The following is an 18,302-nucleotide window of genomic DNA, read 5'->3' as shown; positions in this document are numbered from 1 at the left end:
TATGTACTGGCAACCCAGCATTTCGGGGTCGGAACGCCGGTGACTTCTCTCTGGTCGCTTCATTAAAGTGAGGTTGACGCTTTATTTTGAGATCTCAGCGAATCCCTGTTTATCGAGCTCAGCAGAGTCGGTATCAGGTATAAGAGGTGTCTCTTTGCCCTCTGCTGCCGCTCCAGTCACAGCCAGCCCTGCCATCTCGCCCGCTAGAGCCGGATCGCTATCTGTGCTGTACTTCTCCCATCCGGGAGCGTTGATCTTGTTATCACCTCCTTGGCTCTTGAAATGATATCCCCGCGCGCGCGGCCTAGTTCCCGTGCCCGCAGGTAGCTCTGAGTCGTAAACTCTCATAAAGTTGTCGTAGCCCTTTTCAAATGTCGGAGGGTCTGCATCCAGCGAGCCGCGAATGTCCGCGAAGAAATCGCTGATGACCTGGTAGTTATGGGCTTGCAAGAGTGTCCAGCCGAGCATTTCTTTCGCATTGAGTAAGTGATGTAGGAAAGCGCGGTGGTGTTTTGTGCAGGCGTAGCACTTGCAGCCCTCTATAAGTGGCTTTACTGCGACTTCGTGCTCCTTTGACCACATGTTTATACCAAGTGGTCTGATACCAGAATCTGAATCTGAGGGAGGTGGGAACGTGAATGAGAGCGCTATGCCAGCGTCGGATATGCTGTTAAGGAAAGACACAGTGAAGAGGTCCGCGCCTAGTTGAATTTGGCGAAGAATCTCCTGTGGCGTCGCTGTGTAATCGAGCGAAAGACGGGGCAAAGGTATCAAGGGACTGTGATTGTTCAAGTCAGGAAGAACGTCAACATCGTAGACTGCCAGTCCTGATAGCTTTTCGGCGAAGTCTTGCTCTAGCTGGTTGAAGTATTCCCACTGCGTAGGATAAGATAATGGGAGAAGCGGGGCGAAGACTGTAGGATGGATTTGCTCGCTACTGTCTTCGGATGCCTCAAAAAACTTAGCAAGCCAGTCCTCGGTCCGTTCCACCATGCGAAGCTGCCGTTTTGAGCTCGCGATGTTGGTGCGTCGTTTCGAGTCGATGGGGTTTGTGGCTTGCGAATATGTCATATCTGCTAGCGGGATGGCGATATCTGGCCGTATAGTGCCTATATACTTCCGGTACGCCTCATTCGTAAGTTTCTGAAACCCAGTAGAAGTATAGATGGATATTGAGTCTGTCGCATTGCCCAGGGGTGAATTGATGGCTGGGTGCCGCCTTGCGCCGAGGACGGTGAACATATGCGAAGGGGTTGCCGTAAACGAGTGCAAAGGCTCTACACTTTCCGAGTTGATATCTAGAAGCGGCGGTGTGGTCTTTTTTCGAGTCGTCTCCATGACTGAGCGCCGTGTTAGCTCAGATGTGAGACCCAACTCAGACCAGCCCAGCCCAGCCCAAGTCTGTTGGGATCAAGGCACTACTACAAGCCGACTTACAATCCTCAAGAGCAACATATACTCCACCAAGCTCAGAATTTTTGCTGACATTATCCGGGGTCAGATGAGGTATGGCACCTCGCGCAGTGAGACCTATGAAATTGGGTGTATCGATTGGGCGGCGCTTGGGGAGCGATAGTGTCCCCAGACGAGCGCCGACGCCATCGGTGGCTACAGTCTTGAGGATCTTGAACATTGCCCTCCCATCAGCCTCGGATGTAACCATGCTTTGATATGATAGTTAACAAGTAACCAACTAAGTGAGTGGGCGAGTATCAGGTACGGAACTGTATGTGAGTGAGCAAGACGAATCTAGAACCAGGATCTTCTTGGCGTAGGCGTAAAGTAGCAACATGTGAGAACAATGCAAACACTCGTCCAAAAACTTGCAAGTGTATGCCGTCTCTAGACTGTCTTAGGATTCAGAGCTCGGAGACGTTTCTACTTTGCGATGAAAGCCTCATAATCTCAATTCTAAACATGCTATTGTTCTAAGAACTGGGCTGAAGAGAGGTGAGAATATGCTAGCAGTTGTGAACAGCTGGCAGGCTGCAGTGGCGCCGAAGATAAGATAAGATAAAAGCTTCTCCAAGTACCTCTCTAGGTACAGTACCTACATTACCTATTCATCGGATCACTCACTTTCCATCTCTAACCTTTGCTCTTCCTTCTGGCTCTGGTTCTCACCAGGGAATTGGGAAGGTCGTGGTCGTTGAATTGTAAATGACGAGATGGATTGAAAACGTCGGGGGTACCATGGGTTACGCGCAGTTCTCACCAAACTCTAAGTACCTACTTAGTTCTTGCAACTGTCAAGAGCACAGATTGGAGATGGAAAGTGGAGCCCCCGCGAGTACTGTACATGCTATCGTAGCTGCCTCCCTGGAAAAGAAGCATATTTTTAGAAACCACCCCCAACTCAACGACGATGGATCAAGGGATCTCCGTCGTCTTGCTTGTCATCTTCTCCGCAAAACATCGTACTAACGTGCTCCGACATGGCTGGGCGTTTTCTTACATTTTGGAACACAGTTTTCAGCTTCCAGTCTCTTTGAAACTAGTTTCTATATAGAATAGACTACGGCAGAGCAGGCTCTCAGCCTTTCTACATTACTTCAATACTACTTCATTCCGAGTCCTCCCACAAAATCATCTGCACGATCGAGGATGATTGTCGTTCCATGCTATCTTGTTACCGCTTTATAGATTTCGTTGTATCACACATTTATCCTCCCGAACAATCAAACACCAACACCTACCTCCCGCCGCTTACAACATCCCTATCAACGACGGATCTGTCCCCGCCTGTATACACACATACGATACCTCACTTTGTGGCTTTGCTTTCGAAACCACGTCAGACATTGATGCTGCTGTCTTTTGACCCGACACCGGACGCCAGCGAGCGTCGTAATAGCCATGAGCCATAGTAGTACTGACTCCCGTTCCGGCTCACCCGACTTTGAAGCTCAACAAAGACGTCCACTGCGTCGGCATTTACTCGACGACCCTGACGCGCCTCTTGATTTTGAAAGACTTGAACGTGCCGACGATAGCCCTCCGCCGCTCTTTATGCAAGATCAGCAAGGCCGGAGACGCTTGAAATGGGTTCCATATCCCCCACGTAAAATACTTGACGAATGCGTGAAGTGGGTTAAAAGTCGCCCGGAGTGGGCTAAAGGTCCTGACCCTCCCAAGATACACAAGATCAACCCCCTCTTTCCACAGATACAGCATGCGCACCTTCGCCTCTTTGATCGAGTCTTGCCCGAGAAACGACATCGTCTATGGCTCCTTTTCGCCTACGTTGGTGCCTGGATTATTACCTTTGCCCTTGTGTTTTGGCAAAGTCAGAATGCTTCCAAGATTGAAGGGTGGGGAATGCCTTCCGCTATTAGCTGTGGCACATCATACTGGAACAAGAACGATGGCTGTGGTCTTGACGGCGTGAACTGCCGGCCCTTTGACAACACAGGCTTTGCTTTCCGGTGTCCTGCAAACTGCGGGAATTATCGTGCGCTTAACCCTCGAGCTGTTGGCACCCAGGAAATTGTTTATGCGCCTTTGATTGTTGGCGGCCCCCCTGACCCGTCTAACGACTTGAATCCGGTGTATAGAGGTGATTCATATATATGTGGCGCTGCTATTCATTCCGGTATCATTTCCAGCTCGCAAGGTGGCTGTGGTGTTGTGTCGCTCATTGGCGAGCAACGAGACTACGTTGCGTCGAAGCGTCATGGTATAGAGAGCTTTGCCTTTGATTCCAATTTTCCCCTCAGGTTAGTTCCTTGAAGTCATTTATTCCCCCCTTAAGCTGGTTTCGGGTCCCATGCTCTGGCATGTTCCCGAAATCTGGGCTGAACCGCTTCCCTATCTGGCCATTACTGACCCCAGCGTGTATAATAGCTTCACCTTCCTTCCAGGCATCGAATGCGACGCTAAAGATGTTAGGTGGTCTTTGTTCGCCATATCCGTGACCTTCACTGCTGTGCTATCTCTTTTCACTACATCCTCCGCCGCCTTCTTCTTCACCACTTTTATCATTACTTTCTGGCAGGTTGGCTTGGCCTCCGATCGACCTCTTAATGGGGCTTTCGCACCATTGTTTTCTAACTTGCTGGGTAAATTCCTTCCGGCCATGTTTTGCGCCTGGGTTTTCTATGACAAGATGGGCGTTCGGCGCATCCTTAGAGGACTGACCGCTCAAGTTGAGAAAACAATCTTGTGGCTTGGTGCATGCTGGACAGGTGCCTTGACAAACTATACTTTTGACGCCATCCCTATCTCGAGATTGACCGGCCATGACCTCAACCAGCAGCCAGGCGCCATAGTTGCTCTGTCATTCATTCTTTTTATCCTGGTCGTTATCATCATTTTCCAAGCATGGGATTTTCAACAGGAGGGTCGATTCATCCGCTACCTGAAGCTGTATGCTCTACTCCTCGTTGCCATCCTCGTTGCACTTCCTTTGCCAGGTCTTGAGTTGCGACTCCACCACTATATTCTCGCACTGCTGCTCCTCCCTGGGACCAGCATACAGACACATTACTCCCTGGTTTATCAAGGCCTCTTGGTCGGGTTCTTTGTCAATGGAATCGCCCGCTGGGGATTTGATCCCGTGCTTCAAACGCAAGCAGCGTTGCTGGGAGATGGCCAGCTTGGTTCTGCGTTGCCTACTCTTCTACCTCCAATCATCAACGACTCTCCCGCATCAATCACTTTCAAATGGGAGACTCCATCCAGTCCAGACTATATGGGCATCAGCATCCTAGTAAATGATGTAGAAAGGTTCAGAGGTTACTTTGGCGAAAAGGGTTCTGATGAGTTCGTATGGACCCGTGATAACAGCTCTGCTCTGAACGAATATTTCAGGTTTGCTTATGTACTGAACACTTCGACTGGAGATTTCACTAAGGCCGGCACGTGGAATGCGGCATTGGACTGGGTTGAAATGAAACCTGGGCCTTCCAGAGTCAAAGGGCGGAGTCTCGTTCATGATGATGATGACGAGCGAGTTAATAGTGCTTTATGTAAGCGTCTGAAGTTCTAAGCGTCTTTGAAACTCGTATTAGCGTTTTTCCCAATATGGCACTCCGCCTTTCTTCTCAAAAGCTATTGCCAATTCGAGCTTCCCATCTTTCAGAACTTGACTCGTGAATGGATCATCAATTGCGAGTCTCTTTAGAGCCGACGAGAGACGACTGACGGCGCATGCTAGCTTTGGGTACTTCATGGCAGCCCATTCTGGAAGGAGCTTTTTATCTCTCTCTCTCGCTTCGTAAACGGCCCTCTGGGCCCTTTGGCTGCTCCCAGCTTTTCTACGCGCCCACAAAGACGCTACGTAATTGAGTGCTCGTACTAGTCTTGGATCGTTGAACCCAAGCACCACAAGGCCGGAGTCTTCGAAAAGCCATTTTGGCCCACGGCATCTCACCGTTGCCATGACGAACACAATCTTGTCCACCGTGCTTGCCAGTGGGTCTCTTTTGTGCCAGGTCCGAAACACTGTACGAATTGATTGCATATGCCGGTCCAGCAAGTGTAGTTCGCGCTGTTTGAATCTGAACAGTCTGCTGACTGCAACTGATCTTGATTTCTGGTATAGCCATTCAGTACCGAGGACCAGCGTGCGGACACGCCCTACGTAGATTTCCCAGTATCTACCGTAGAAAATGCCCCAAGCAAGACCACTGTGTATATAGAGCATGTTTATCTGCTCGAATTTCCAGGGACGTCGTTCGAGAGCTACCTTGCGGGCCTCGTGGCATGTCCAGAGGTGCGCAGGCCTGTTTCTGCTCCATTGTTCGCATTTCACAACCGTGTCACTGGCGCACCGCGTGAGATCCGACCTGATCCAATCAGTAGTCGTCCAAATATTCCGAACCGGCAGACTCGCTTCCCAGATCATCAGCCGAAGCTCGGCTGGTAGTTGGCGGAAACGAACGAAAGAAGCTTGTGGCTGTTTTTTACCCATTGCTGTATAGCTTTTTGTGGTGTGTTGATTCGATATCTTTGGATGAGAAGCGCGGGGAACGAGAAGGATGTGATGAGAATAGTTGGGAAAAGGCGCTGCGAGACTAGGAGCAGGGTTTTATATTACCTGGGATGAAGGGAGTTAACTTTTCGTGGCGCCAGCTTTGATGCGACATTAGGCGTGTGGAATCAAGACTTTCTGCCGCAGAAGAGGATGATTACCAGAGTTCTGACTTATCATACACCTGAACGGAAGCACACGCTTGGTTTCCTGGTCTCCAAGGCACCATCTGCATGGATCGGTTGAACTTCCCTGATATTGGGTTTTCTATATCTATAAGCAGGTCATCGTTTCGTGCTAGCGAAGCTTAGAGGAAATAATCGATCAGGTTATAGGCGCCGGCCGCGTGTGCGATGCTATGAGTATGCATATCCGGAAACTATCGTTGGAAACAGGGTGTGGAATGTGAGAGTTCATGACTGCATTGCATGGCCATCCGAGACCGTGCTGGACTGTTGGCGCGTATGATAGGGCCAAAGAGAACATACTTATCGTTCAATTCAGCGATGGATGTTTAGCGAATCAGAGCTACTCTCGATGGTAACACGAGTGATGAATCCGATGTGCTCGTTGCCTGGATCAGAATGATGAGCGTGAGATGCTTTGTTTTAGTTTACGCCATAGCGAACTAAGTTCATGTTCACTTTGCGATGATGTCGGGCACTGATATCAGGGCTAACTATTCAAATTCCTGTTCTTGTTGTTCATGTACATCGCGAGTTCGCAGGAAGCCTGCTATTACCATCCCAGCCGGATCTTATCGTACACATGCATCGTCTTCCCCGCGCCTCTTTAACCGGCCGCATTATTCTTCTGCATCGAACCCGGTATTCTTCCAACCCTCATCTCTCGTACCCAAGTAGATCCGTAACTCACTCACCCACGCGGATTTACTCGCATGTAGTAACCCGGTACTCGACCGTCGAGTTTCCTGTCCCGGGCACCTTGGGCTTGAAGTCCATGTACACGAGCTCGCCCTTCTCGGGGGTCCACTGGCCGTCCGTGTCGCGGTAGTAGACGAGCTCGCCGGAGCCGGCGTCGCGGACCTCGGCCGTCGTGTGCGTTAGCGCGCCCGCCGTCGACCACTTGATCTCGTAGCACGTCGACTTGGTCACTAGGAACGGCGTCGTGCAGCGCGTGTTGTCGCCGTCGTAGCACTTTTCTACTGCGTAGTCCATGACTTTGCCTGAGGCTACCTCCGATGCTGAGGTTTGGTTAGTAGGTGCGGTAACGAAGATGATAGAATACTGCAATGAGGGAGGATATGATAACCGTACGTTTGTTGTGTAAACCTGTCAGGGCTAGGCCTGCGGTTAGGACGCTCTGTGCTGTGGGGATATACATGATTATCGATGTTAGTTGTTTGGAGAATCGCTTTTAGTCCGTCTTTCCAGATTGTAGCAATGGGATATTCAGTGGTAACTATGTGAACTGAATTTATTATTCTCTTGACTATGCATGAGGAGCATATGTTTGATTGAAATGGTTATATAAGCCGACATAGGCAACCAGTTTCATGTTGGTGTTTTGCGTTGCGTGCCAATTGATTGACCGTCAACTACGTCATCCATTTGTCATCGTCATCGCGTCCGGGATCTCGGGCCCCTGGTCGGGTGCGCCGCAACACCAGGAATCGGTGGAGAGCGTGATCTTTTCCTCTTTTATAGCTGGCTACTCCGTACAGAGAATCCGTATATCTATCCGTATCATGTCTTGTCGCTCAAATGGGTGCAAGGCGGTTTGGATATGTTGCAACCCCGCTTTGACTTTTCGGGCATCATCTTAGCAAAGAGTTTTGTACTATGATATTATGAAAATTTGCCACTCATAATCAGTCAATTGGCTTCAATCTGCTCTTCAATTAACCTTGTCCAACTCTGTAGATATAGAGGACATGGTACGCATCACGATACCCCATCCTAATTCATTGTTCCTTTTGCCCATTTCAACTTCACCTCTCACAAGTGTAGCCATATTGATGAGGGGTCGCCGCAGAGCCAGTGCCAAGCCCGTTGTCGGGAGCACAGCATCCGTTTGACAACGTCTTGAAATGTTCGTGCTGCTTTGAAAACGCTGGAAACGGGTAGATTTTCCTGCATTTTTGTGAAAATTGGCCAGCCATAATGGCAGTGAATTGGGCGGTTGAAAAGGTATGCATGTAGCTCAACTTCGATCGAAGCTGTTGTGGAGACCAACATCGCCAAGTCCTCAGCTTAAGACTTTGTCGTCTTGGCAAAGACATGGACGTCAACGTCCTCGCCCTCAGCGCCCAATCATGAGGCGAATATCGTCCACGTTGTCGACCTCACGTTAAATTGGTTATTCTCCTTCGCCAAGCCAAGCCAACTCATGTTGTGCTGGTACGGTGTTGGAATCCGATGGGCTGTTTCCATATCCCATCCACAGTTGGTCTGTCTTTGGAGAACACCCACAGATGAGCTGAAGACCCGGGCTGGAGCTGACTTGACAGGTACCGTGCCGGTAACGCAGAGGATGGGTTGGATGTAACTCACACCATGTCTGAGCTGCCTCACATGGACATGGTAGACGAATCATCTTCGTGCAGTGTAGGACAATGCAACTGAGCACACGACTTTGCGGAGCAAGACGGCGGCCCGTCTAGACTCCTGAATCACATTTTAACTTCGACAAATTATCACCATCTGGAGACACTATCTCACCCTCGCGTTGTGCTCTTCCCCGCACCCAAGAATTCATAGATAGCATCGGGTAGCTAAGCACGTGTCTTACCATATCGCTATTGGTGAAAAAGGCTGCAACCCATGAGCTTTTCTTGGAACTGGGAAACACGTGGTATGCACAATCACCGTGATTGTCGGTAATTGTACTCATTACTAGAGCCGTCTAATTTAGATCATGACGACGTACAGCCATGCAAATGCTGAGAACGTGCCCAAAAGTGGAATCGCCAAGATGACCAGCCCTGTTAACCCATGAACATCCACGAGCTTGGTGATGTTCCCATGCATACTCACTGCATAGAAGCTTTCATGGCTCAAGCCATCGCGACATGGGTCCCAGAGGCTGACCTTGGCGCACTCGAACGCGAGATTTCTACGATTGATACCGGCGATATATAACGGGGCCATGATACCCTCGAGTGCCATGGATCGATCTGACCCAGTCTTCTACTGACCCTGGAACTTGGAGTTCGCGACCAAGACATTTGCTCTGCGCGCCAATCGGAATACCCGGGACCAATGGGTAAAGTCGCTTCTCTCGCCGCCCTGGCGGCATCCTTCACCGTGGTTGCTGGCCAGACCTACCAGCGTCTCGGTGCCTGCCCGTCGCTCGGCTGTGTGCTTCCCCCGGATCAATCCGACTTCCTCCCTGGTCAGTACTTCGACCTGCGTGTCGAGGTCCATGCTCCGGTCAATGGGTCTGAGGCCTACAATGACGGCAAGCCGGATGAGAAATTCTCTGTCACTATCACCAAGGAGGGTGGCAAGGCACAGGACATTGCTAAGTTCTTCGACATTGAGGAGCCCGAGCTTGAGAAGTGGGATTTCTCATGGTATGAGGACCTATATGCTGAGGACGCCGATGCACCCTCTGTCGTTAATGTTGCTGCCAAGGCCTACCGCCGATTGGCCCTCTACGAGCCTGGCACGTATCACGTTGAGTTGAGCTACTATGGTGACAAGACCACTCGTGCTGAGTGGGTTGTGCGACCTCTGGCTACCAAGAAGAAGGCTAAGAACGTCATTCTTTTCATTGGTATGTAGTAGGATACAAGAGATGTTCATAGCTAGGCGCTAATTTTGAATAGGTGACGGAATGACCACCAACATGATCACGGCTGCCCGCCTCATTGGCCACAAGAGCATCAACGGAAAATACCAGTCCCTTCTCCAGCTAGACAAGTTCCCTGTGCTTGGTCACCAGATGACACACTCGCTTGATACCTACATCACCGATAGTGCTAACTCGGCCTCTGCTCTGTACTCTGGCCATAAGAGCACCGTTAATGCCATGGGGTGAGATTCCTCACAAGTCAGCCATTAGAAATAGCAGACTAACTTGTTGACAGCGTCTACGCTGACTCTTCCCCTGATCCCTTCGACGACCCTAAGGTCGAGACTATTGTTGAAATCCTGCGACGTGTCTGGGTAAGTCAATATTTTACAGCCAGGTTGACTGACACATGAAAAAAACCTAACCTGTAAAACCAGGACTCTGCCTGGGGTGCTGTTTCAACAGCGCAGATTGCTGATGCCACTCCAATTGCCCTAACCGGCCACTCCCGCTCTCGTTACCAGTTCGGAGCTCTAGTCGACCAGGCCCTCAACTCCGTGACGAACTACACCTGGACCAACCAGAAGGGCCCTGATGTCTGGTTTGGCGGTGGTGCTGAACAATTTTATCCCGGCAAGGATAGTTACAAGGGAGAAGACTACTACGCCAAGTTCGCCGACGCCGGCTACGATATCAGCATGAACAAGACCTCGTTGCTCGAGCTCGGTAACAGCAGCAAGGCGCTCGGAATCTTCTGCCGCTCGAACCTCCCTGTCTGGCTCGACCGCAACGTGTACACAGACAACTTGGCCGACTTCACCAACGACCCCACTGGTGCTGAGGGCCCTGCTCTCGATCTCCCCGGCCTCAAGGACATGACTCTGAAGGCCATCGATATTCTGCACAAGCGAGGTGGTGACAAGGGTTTCTTCCTCATGGCCGAGGGTGCCTCCATCGACAAGCAGATGCACGCTCTTGACTACGACCGTGCTCTTGGTGTACGTTCCCACTTACTCTTTTCCTAATCTCGCTTTTCATAACTAACATCGTCCACCACAGGACCTCCTCGAGCTCGACGACACGGTCCGCGCCACCATCGCCCACCTCAAAGCCATCGGCGAGCTCGAGAACACGCTCGTCATCGTGACGGCCGACCACGGCCACGGCTTCGACGTCTTCGGCGGCGTCGACACCAAGTACCTATCCGAGCAGTCCACGAACCGCGCCAAGCGCCGCGCCGTGGGAACCTACCAGAACTCGGGCCTATCCCAATACACCGACGCCGCGCCAGGCGTCTCGTATAACACGGGCGCCCACTTCCCCGTGAACTGGGACCCGCGGTACACGCTCGCGCAAGGCTTCGGCGCCATGCCCGACCACCGCGAGAACTTCCGCGTGCACAAGAACGGGCCGCGGACCCCTGCCGCGGAAATCGAGGGCTTCGATGAAGACGATAACTTCGCGAACCCCGAGGATAATCCGGACGGTTTCGTGGTCAACGGTACTTTGGCTACGGACGAGGCATCGGGCGTCCACTCGCTTACTGATGTCCCTGTGTTCGCCATGGGTCCTTGCCAGGCTAGCTTTGGCGGCGTCTATGGAAATATTGACATTTTCTACAAGATTGCTAGCTGTCTTGGTCTGGGCCGTCCGGATGCTAAGGCTGGCGGTGACCCTGGGAAGCCGAGTTGCAGCAAGTCGCACGAATAAGTACCCGTTGGGGCTAATGTGTAATTTTAATCTTTTAGAAGTTGAAAGTGTGGGCTTTTCGCGCTGAAATTTTCTTGTATATATATACTTGGTGTTGACTTATGTACTGCAAATCTTGCGAAGGAATGGTGGTTTTGTGCATAATCTGCGGTGTCGTGACATGGATAACACTGCATACTTTTTGATGCCTCTTCCTCTGACCGTATATCGCTAGCTCAAAGCCGCCTTCATTATTCCGCACGCTCTTCAAACATGCTCAATTCGCCTCCATTAACAGACGCCGGGCCGCTCCACTGCAGCTTCTCCGGCACAAGCGGTTGGAAAACGGGCAGCCAAACGGTATCGTACAAGCCCGGGGAACCGTCGAACGCCTTGCTACCGGGTTCGAAACTTCCGAGTTGCACCGAGTCCGTGCAGCATGGACTATTGCTGCCCCAGAACGGTCCGGCCGCCCATGCTGTCCAGCCGATGTACTCCTCGTTCTCCGACATGTAATTCAGCATGTCTTCTAGCATCGTGGCGCAGCCGGTGTTATTAGCGCCGCCGAATTCAGTGATGAAAGCTTTCAGGTTGTTGGCCTGCATTTGATATTAGCGAAATATTCAACTGAGGTATATAGAGCCATAAACTCAATCCTCACCTTCAACCACTCGGTCATTTCCGCAAGATGCGTAGCCGCATCGCTGACGCACTGGGCATGACCCCCGCTGAAATCCACATCAAGATACTCATGGATATCGATCGCAGTGTTATTCGCCGGGTCGACGAATTTGTTCATGAGCGCACTGCTCGGATCGCTGCCCTCGGTCCACGCATGTCCTCCCGTCCAGCTGTTCCCAGGCATAATGATCAGATTATCCGCTCCCGCAGCGCGAATCGCGTCGATCGCGGCCTGGTTATTCTCTAGCACGAGCTGCGTCGCCATATCGTGCGGCTCGTTCATAAGGCCGAAGATGACCTTCTCGTTATCCTTGAAGCGCGCAGCGAGCTCGCCCCAGAACTCGCCGAATTGCGCCGTCGTTGCCGCGGTGCTGTCAGAGGTATTCCCGATCACGCTGCCGCTGAAGGGCTGTGCGCTCGGGTCGTTGTACCGCATGTAGTTGTGCGGGTCGAGGATGGCGTACGCGCCCTTCGTGATGGTGACGTAGTCCACGGCGTCCTTGAAGTGCTGGAAATGTGTCTCGTCGAAAGTCGCGCCGAGCCCTGTCGAGGGAGGACACATGCGCTCGAGCAGGAACGCGATGCGGAAGAGGTTAAGGTGGTTCTGGTCCACGTGTGTGTCTACGCCGGCTTCGCTAATGAACTGGTATTCTCTCCCAAATGTGCCTGGGATACCGGTGCCTGGAGTTCCGTAGGCCCCGAACTCACCGCCAGATTCAGCAACGCCAGCATAGTAGATTGTCGCCGAGGCACCTGCGATTAGGGCCGCTAGGAGCAATGAGGGTGACTTCATCTTGGTGATTGATCTTTGCTTTGATCAGGGCAGAAAGTGTAGTGAGCAAATCCGCAAGCTACTAGGCAGTCCCGAAATACGTCCCCTTTTATAAGGTTCGTCGTTTTGCTATAACATCTTCCTTGAGAAGGGGATTCGCCGTTCCGCAATCCATCTCGACAATGCGGGGGTGAGACGAAGCGGATGTTAAAGGTCAAGTGTTGCAATCACTTGGTCTTCTAATTGACCACACATACACACGCACAGTTTGTTGAAAAAATGATTGTTACATCATTGTACAATTCTATTCGTGGGTATCTTTGATGCGTCTAAGATGGTACACGGAGCGAAGTTGTCCGCTCACAAATACAGTAAATGATGGAGACAGCCACGGGGCCAAGTTTTACGGCCGCTGTCCGGAAGCCATGTCGAGTGGATTAATGGATAGATCAATTACCACATCGCATGCACGATTTCAGATGCTCCCGCTCGACAAGGCCCAGATATTCGGTCTGACACATGTCAAATTCCTTAGCGGAACAAATGGGTTCTCCGGATTAAAGGGCACCTCCAACAAGACTGACTATCCACATAGCGATGCGGACATTCAATCCTACCCTCCTCTCAGTAGTAGCGAAGTCGTCCAGGGTGACGGGCTTTGCGAAATCTTGAAGCCATTTCTGTTCGGCTCCTAGTCTCTTTTTCAGATCTTCATCTCTGGTTACGATCAGAGCGCCAGCCTCTAGGTCGTGAGAATAACTTCGCTTAGTATAGTTTGAACTGCCGATGATACTAATAGAAGGGTCCTTCTCATTAGGTAGTGTAACCCACAACCCTTTAGCATGATATGTCCAGCCTTCGGGTTCACCCACAGTTCCCTTTCGCCACTCTTTTAGAAATATCGCGGAGTCACGTTTGCGCTGATGTACTTCCCGAAGAAAGCGTCTCGCTAGGTATGTATACGCCCCAGGCAGAAGACCGGAAACGCCCTTTGATCCGTAAAATCCGTTGGCTTGCGGGGACGCTGTGATGACCGTGTTGTTTTGGGAGGCAGTTGAGAGTAGAAGATTCCTAAGCGTAGGATCAGGGTTGAAGTACCCTGCGGTAAAAGTCCACGATGAGCTAGAGTACTCTGGTTTTGCTAGTGTCTTCAAAACGTGTGTGACAACGGGTAGCTCCGTGGAAGTATCAGGTCGTAGTAACTGGGAGAGTTGTCCCAGCATATACACAGTCGTGTCTTTAGATGATGGCGATTCATCTGGCGAGGGGAGCCCTGCGTTATCGTCGCCCAACGAAATCAACTTCCTAACAATATCGGTCGCTTGTGACACATATTTCGCAGGTTGCTCAAGGGGAGATGGGGCAGCATTAGTTGATGGCCACTGGAGCCGGAATCCTGCAGCTTCTTGAGTTGGCTCGACAAGGAAGCTCAATGAAGTAACACCTTGATAAAGCCTCCAAAAGTAATCAGTGACATCTTTTGATGCGAAAAGATGGTACCGATCCTGGCGGTTTGTGAAATAGTCGTTGGACAAATTGGCGCTGGATCCAATGTTAGCCATTGCTGGGCACACCGTAACACACTCGTTTTTATCATTACCCTGATAGGATCATCTCATCATCAACCCCATACAATTTCATATGTTGCAATCCCCAACCCTCGTTAATGCGTTTTGGTATATGCTTCTTTCGCAGCCCGGTCAGGTTTGGGGTATGATACATACGAATCTCGACTCGATCAGGGCCAAACTCGGTGACGAGGGGCGCGAGCAGCGATGCGCAGGAGGGATGGGGAGCTTCGCGAGTTCCTCGAAGGGCGTCGGTTAATATGCTCAACTTGAGCTCGGGGTTTTTACGAAGCGCTTCTTGTAGAGTCGCGATCTTGAGTCTTCCGTTAACCTCATCTCAATTGGTCCAAGTCGAAGGGAATCTTGCCAGCTCTTTCTCGGATTTGCCGATGTATAAAGTCGACAAGAATATTCGGTTCTTTGCGCTTAGTATCTTGGTCTATCGTTGCCAGGTTAGCCTCTGCATACTGTCTCGACATCATTTCGCGGTACCTTCAGTGTCTCGTAGAAATCGGTTGGAGATTTGATGATGCGAATTTGAGACCCATTGATCCTAAATGAGGGCGCGAGGCGGTCAAGTTCATTTGTGAAAGGAGCCAGCATGCCTGCAGAACTTGTAGAGCTACCTATAGGCGCTGAGCTGGCGGGAATCGAGTATCGTCTTCGGCATTGACGAGCATATTGTGGCGCTTGACGCTGAACGATAGGTCGTATGCTTCGACAACATCTTGCCGTACCTCGGAGGATCATCTCAGTCGAGTAGCAGGAAGCCAGTAAAAAGAAACAAGAGAGAGAAGAGAAGGGAAATGAGAGTAGTTAATTCAACGAAGCTGTTGTGACCATTCTTCCTCTAACTCTAAAACGATATACAGCATCACACCATCCAAAGCTCCTGCAATCGTCATTATTGAAGCTGCTTTTTGATACTTCGATAACACAATACCCCGATACCAACGATAGCCGGATAGCTGAATATTGGCCTGACTGGCATTGGCCAATTCGAGAGTGGGTCTAGCCGAAGCTTGTCTAGCTTCAATGGACGCAGTCAATCGCCAACCCCGACATCATCTTCACTATCGACGGTAGATCGAGTTGAGTTGGCACCCCCAATCGAGACTCGTCTGTCATGTCTACCATCACGAGAACCGTGAAGAACCTCTGGAAGGTTGGAGTCAGGGTTAGCGAACATCCTACCGGTGATCCCAGCGTAGCGACTGCTGCTAACAATCACCTCACTAGGATGCCTGGCGCCAATTAAACGTATGTCGACCTCGAATTCATGACCGATGATCGCTCGACAGCAACTAACCACCGATGCGCATTGGACAGTATATCGGTATGCGATCAACGTGATGGGAGTGGGCGTGCAGGACTATAATGCTGATGATGTCCAGGCGACACCAAGGCCGGTACCCTCATCGGCACTGATCGTTGGGGCAACAAATACTACGAGAACCCCGAAGAGCTACCCCGTATGTCGCCATCCCTATACGACCGAGCGAAAGGCAACGGCCGATGTACTGACCGATCTTAGTTCGAACAAGATGGGTAGACTACAAGGTCCACGACTTCGATGCGTATGTTTCGAGCATTCGTTTACCTACGTCACATATCATGCTAACGACACCATCGCAGCGCCCAAATCGAACCTGGCTGGCACGCGTGGATGTCATACCTTGTCGACAAACCCCCGACGCAAGACTCCCTGCTACAATACAAGAAACGTGCCTGGGAGGACAGCGACCCCAAGAGCATTCCCAACTACACATTATCCCGCGGCGCATACAAACCATACAACACGTGAGTGTTTGCTCGTGAAATCCTCATGTAAGAGGATTTGGAAGAGATTAGATCGGCTAACATTACACCAGAGTAAAGTCAAAGGTCACAATGTGGGAGCCGACGACTGTTGAGAGGAAGTAGGCAAACAACCTTGCGCAAGTCGCCTGTATATACCAGCAGTGTCCAGCCTAGTAGCCAACGGCACAATAAGAATTTCTTAGACGTTTCAAGCAATATTTCTGCTCCTGAAGCCCAACCATCCTTTAATTATCAGTTCGCACTAACTCGAATGATTCATAAGAAATGAGACCCCCGAGACAGGGAATCCTAGATTACGGTGGAGCCGCATAGAAATCTCGATGAAGTCTTTCTCATTCTCTTCATGAATAATGCCGTGGCGAACAAAGAAATCAATGACAGCGAGCGCAGACCACGGCTTGACGTTCCCGGCAAGTATTTCCCATCTGATTCTATCCGGCGTCATGAGTTCGAATCCTTCCACATTGACATCGCTGGATGTCGGCCGGACGTCGTCAGGGACTTCCATGTCATACAAGAAGTGTACCCCGGGCTGCAGCAGGCCGACTTCTCCCCCCATATCCCTCCTTCGTGTGTGAAAGTAGGACAGAGTCCCGCACGGTCTGGCTCGCTGCGCCACTAGCTCCGCCGAGAACGACGCTTCCTCTTGCGCCTCGTTGATCAAGGTCGTGAACGGCTTTACGTGGATAGGAACACCACCTGCGGCAGTCCCGTCGAGAAGACCGGCGTGTGTCCGGGCCTCGTGCGATCGTCTCTGTACCCATAGCCCCTTTATCCTGCCCTCTTCATTGCACGTGTAAGCTACTAGCATGACGCCGTAGGCCACGATACCCAGGAGAGGAAAAGCCGCCCGCTCGATGGAGAATAACATGGTGCCCTTGGGCCCATAACATGGTTTGAGTTCGCCTCGCCAGTTCTCGAGAATGCTGAATGCCCTCGTATTCTTGAAATGCGCCATCGTCGTCTTGATGATCTCAGAGCGCGAGTCGTGGTCGTGTCCACCGGTTAAAGTAAGTGTTCTGGGACTCGTCTTGTCATTCACGCTCCAGCCTGCACACTTACCGAACTTGCCGGCTACTTCGGGCAGCACGAAACCTAGTGTTGTCGTGTCTCGGCCGACGTGGAAGTGGTATAGGTTGTTCACTCGCGCGATGTAAGTTTTGAGGTCTTTCTCGGGGAGGGGAAAACTAAGGTGAGTTAGAGAGGCTGTCTGTTTTTAAGATGAGTGTGAGGCGAACTCATCGCAGTGGTTGACTACGTCGAGCAGGGACTTGAACTGGGTGTCATTTGTCGAACTCGGGAGGAATAGTCCGGTGAGACAGTCCAGGAGGACAGGCAGGCATGGTGTACAGCATTTACCCATTGCTTCTTTGAGCGGATTTTGGCTCGTCCTAGGTCTGGCTATATGGTCTGTATGTCAGGAGTATAGAAGCTGATCCATCGCAATTGAGATTTACGGCATCTTCGAGTCCTTCGTCTTCATATAGAAACCCATTGAACTACATGAAGCAACCGCCACAAATTCTCTTGGCTCGACTCCTCGGTACCGTCTGGCAGAAAATTTACAAGGAACCTGTATACCTTGATTCGATCAAAGCGACAAGTTGATTTTCTCGCCCAGTAGCTACGCGAATATGTCATATTACATCCCCGTCGCCCTGCACGTCGTTTGACAATTAAATTATCATAGGCTTGCAGCAGGCTTTCAGAGCATTCCATAATACCCGCCTTTTTATTGCCCTCGTTCTCACTCTAACTTCCTCTTGAGCTCGAAAAAGGGGCATTTTTGGTTAACGAAAGTAAGTGATAGATGTCAGCCAAGCATGTTCAATCCCTTATCTAGATATTAACAATATTTTTTCTAGAGAAGATGACTCCAGTATTTGGGACATCGTGCATTTTACTTGTGACTCTCCTCGCTGTTTGAACCCCAGAGGTAATTAAGCGTGAGAAATTCCCTGTTACACTACCTATGCAAGTACTAAACAACCTTAACAAGCGGATCCACGCAGCTGAGGGCAAGAATATGCAGGCAAGCGACTTT

The 18,302-nt window shown here is 50.8% G+C and overlaps 9 protein-coding genes across 9 annotated transcripts; 4 read left to right on the top strand and 5 right to left on the bottom strand.

Annotated features, from left to right (window-relative positions):
* Positions 1–81: 81 nt before the first annotated feature.
* On the bottom strand, positions 82–1,633 carry F5B22DRAFT_637198 (tRNA-guanine transglycosylase; the record flags this gene model as incomplete). Its single annotated transcript, XM_047977401.1, has 2 exons — positions 82–1,298; positions 1,438–1,633. The coding sequence occupies 2 exons, from the start codon at positions 1,631–1,633 to the stop codon at positions 82–84; spliced, it is 1,413 nt and encodes a 470-aa protein (XP_047829534.1).
* Positions 1,634–2,856: 1,223 nt separating this feature from the next.
* F5B22DRAFT_647791 (uncharacterized protein) lies at positions 2,857–4,987 on the top strand (the record flags this gene model as incomplete). Its single annotated transcript, XM_047978929.1, has 2 exons — positions 2,857–3,716; positions 3,844–4,987. 2 exons carry the CDS (start codon positions 2,857–2,859, stop codon positions 4,985–4,987), a joined length of 2,004 nt encoding a protein of 667 aa, XP_047829533.1.
* A 391-nt stretch (positions 4,988–5,378) lies between these two features.
* On the top strand, positions 5,379–5,866 carry F5B22DRAFT_647790 (uncharacterized protein; the record flags this gene model as incomplete). Its single annotated transcript, XM_047978928.1, has 2 exons — positions 5,379–5,444; positions 5,543–5,866. The coding sequence occupies 2 exons, from the start codon at positions 5,379–5,381 to the stop codon at positions 5,864–5,866; spliced, it is 390 nt and encodes a 129-aa protein (XP_047829532.1).
* A 981-nt stretch (positions 5,867–6,847) lies between these two features.
* F5B22DRAFT_246032 (uncharacterized protein) lies at positions 6,848–7,802 on the bottom strand. The gene is made up of 2 exons (XM_047969966.1): positions 7,249–7,802; positions 6,848–7,175 (listed from the first exon to the last, which is right to left on the bottom strand). The coding sequence occupies exons 1-2, from the start codon at positions 7,313–7,315 to the stop codon at positions 6,862–6,864; spliced, it is 381 nt and encodes a 126-aa protein (XP_047829531.1). The 5' UTR covers positions 7,316–7,802; the 3' UTR covers positions 6,848–6,861.
* A 1,088-nt stretch (positions 7,803–8,890) lies between these two features.
* F5B22DRAFT_245932 (alkaline phosphatase) lies at positions 8,891–11,563 on the top strand. Its single transcript, XM_047969965.1, has 5 exons — positions 8,891–9,709; positions 9,762–9,969; positions 10,023–10,101; positions 10,165–10,725; positions 10,787–11,563. The coding sequence occupies exons 1-5, from the start codon at positions 9,193–9,195 to the stop codon at positions 11,435–11,437; spliced, it is 2,016 nt and encodes a 671-aa protein (XP_047829530.1). The 5' UTR covers positions 8,891–9,192; the 3' UTR covers positions 11,438–11,563.
* Positions 11,553–13,158, bottom strand: F5B22DRAFT_245820 (glycoside hydrolase family 5 protein). The gene is made up of 2 exons (XM_047969963.1): positions 12,078–13,158; positions 11,553–12,015 (listed from the first exon to the last, which is right to left on the bottom strand). The coding sequence occupies exons 1-2, from the start codon at positions 12,888–12,890 to the stop codon at positions 11,668–11,670; spliced, it is 1,161 nt and encodes a 386-aa protein (XP_047829529.1). The 5' UTR covers positions 12,891–13,158; the 3' UTR covers positions 11,553–11,667.
* F5B22DRAFT_245835 (uncharacterized protein) lies at positions 13,159–15,465 on the bottom strand. The gene is made up of 4 exons (XM_047969964.1): positions 14,930–15,465; positions 14,805–14,876; positions 14,470–14,750; positions 13,159–14,411 (listed from the first exon to the last, which is right to left on the bottom strand). Exons 1-4 carry the CDS (start codon positions 15,185–15,187, stop codon positions 13,427–13,429), a joined length of 1,596 nt encoding a protein of 531 aa, XP_047829528.1. The 5' UTR covers positions 15,188–15,465; the 3' UTR covers positions 13,159–13,426.
* Positions 15,466–15,563: 98 nt separating this feature from the next.
* On the top strand, positions 15,564–16,360 carry F5B22DRAFT_647785 (NADH:ubiquinone oxidoreductase 13.4kD subunit; the record flags this gene model as incomplete). Its single annotated transcript, XM_047978927.1, has 7 exons — positions 15,564–15,614; positions 15,677–15,697; positions 15,767–15,773; positions 15,832–15,909; positions 15,972–16,014; positions 16,073–16,237; positions 16,309–16,360. The coding sequence occupies 7 exons, from the start codon at positions 15,564–15,566 to the stop codon at positions 16,358–16,360; spliced, it is 417 nt and encodes a 138-aa protein (XP_047829527.1).
* A 139-nt stretch (positions 16,361–16,499) lies between these two features.
* Positions 16,500–17,621, bottom strand: F5B22DRAFT_637192 (thiamine pyrophosphokinase-related protein-like protein; the record flags this gene model as incomplete). Its single annotated transcript, XM_047977400.1, has 2 exons — positions 16,500–17,445; positions 17,497–17,621. The coding sequence occupies 2 exons, from the start codon at positions 17,619–17,621 to the stop codon at positions 16,500–16,502; spliced, it is 1,071 nt and encodes a 356-aa protein (XP_047829526.1).
* Positions 17,622–18,302: the final 681 nt, after the last annotated feature.

The sequence above is a fragment of the Xylaria bambusicola genome, assembly GCF_022495145.1.
Source record: "Xylaria bambusicola strain CBS 139988 unplaced genomic scaffold F5B22scaffold_29, whole genome shotgun sequence".
In the NCBI taxonomy this organism is placed as follows: domain Eukaryota; kingdom Fungi; phylum Ascomycota; class Sordariomycetes; order Xylariales; family Xylariaceae; genus Xylaria; species Xylaria bambusicola.
Note: the sequence above shows the minus strand (reverse complement) of the source record. Positions and strands in the feature narration are given on the sequence as shown.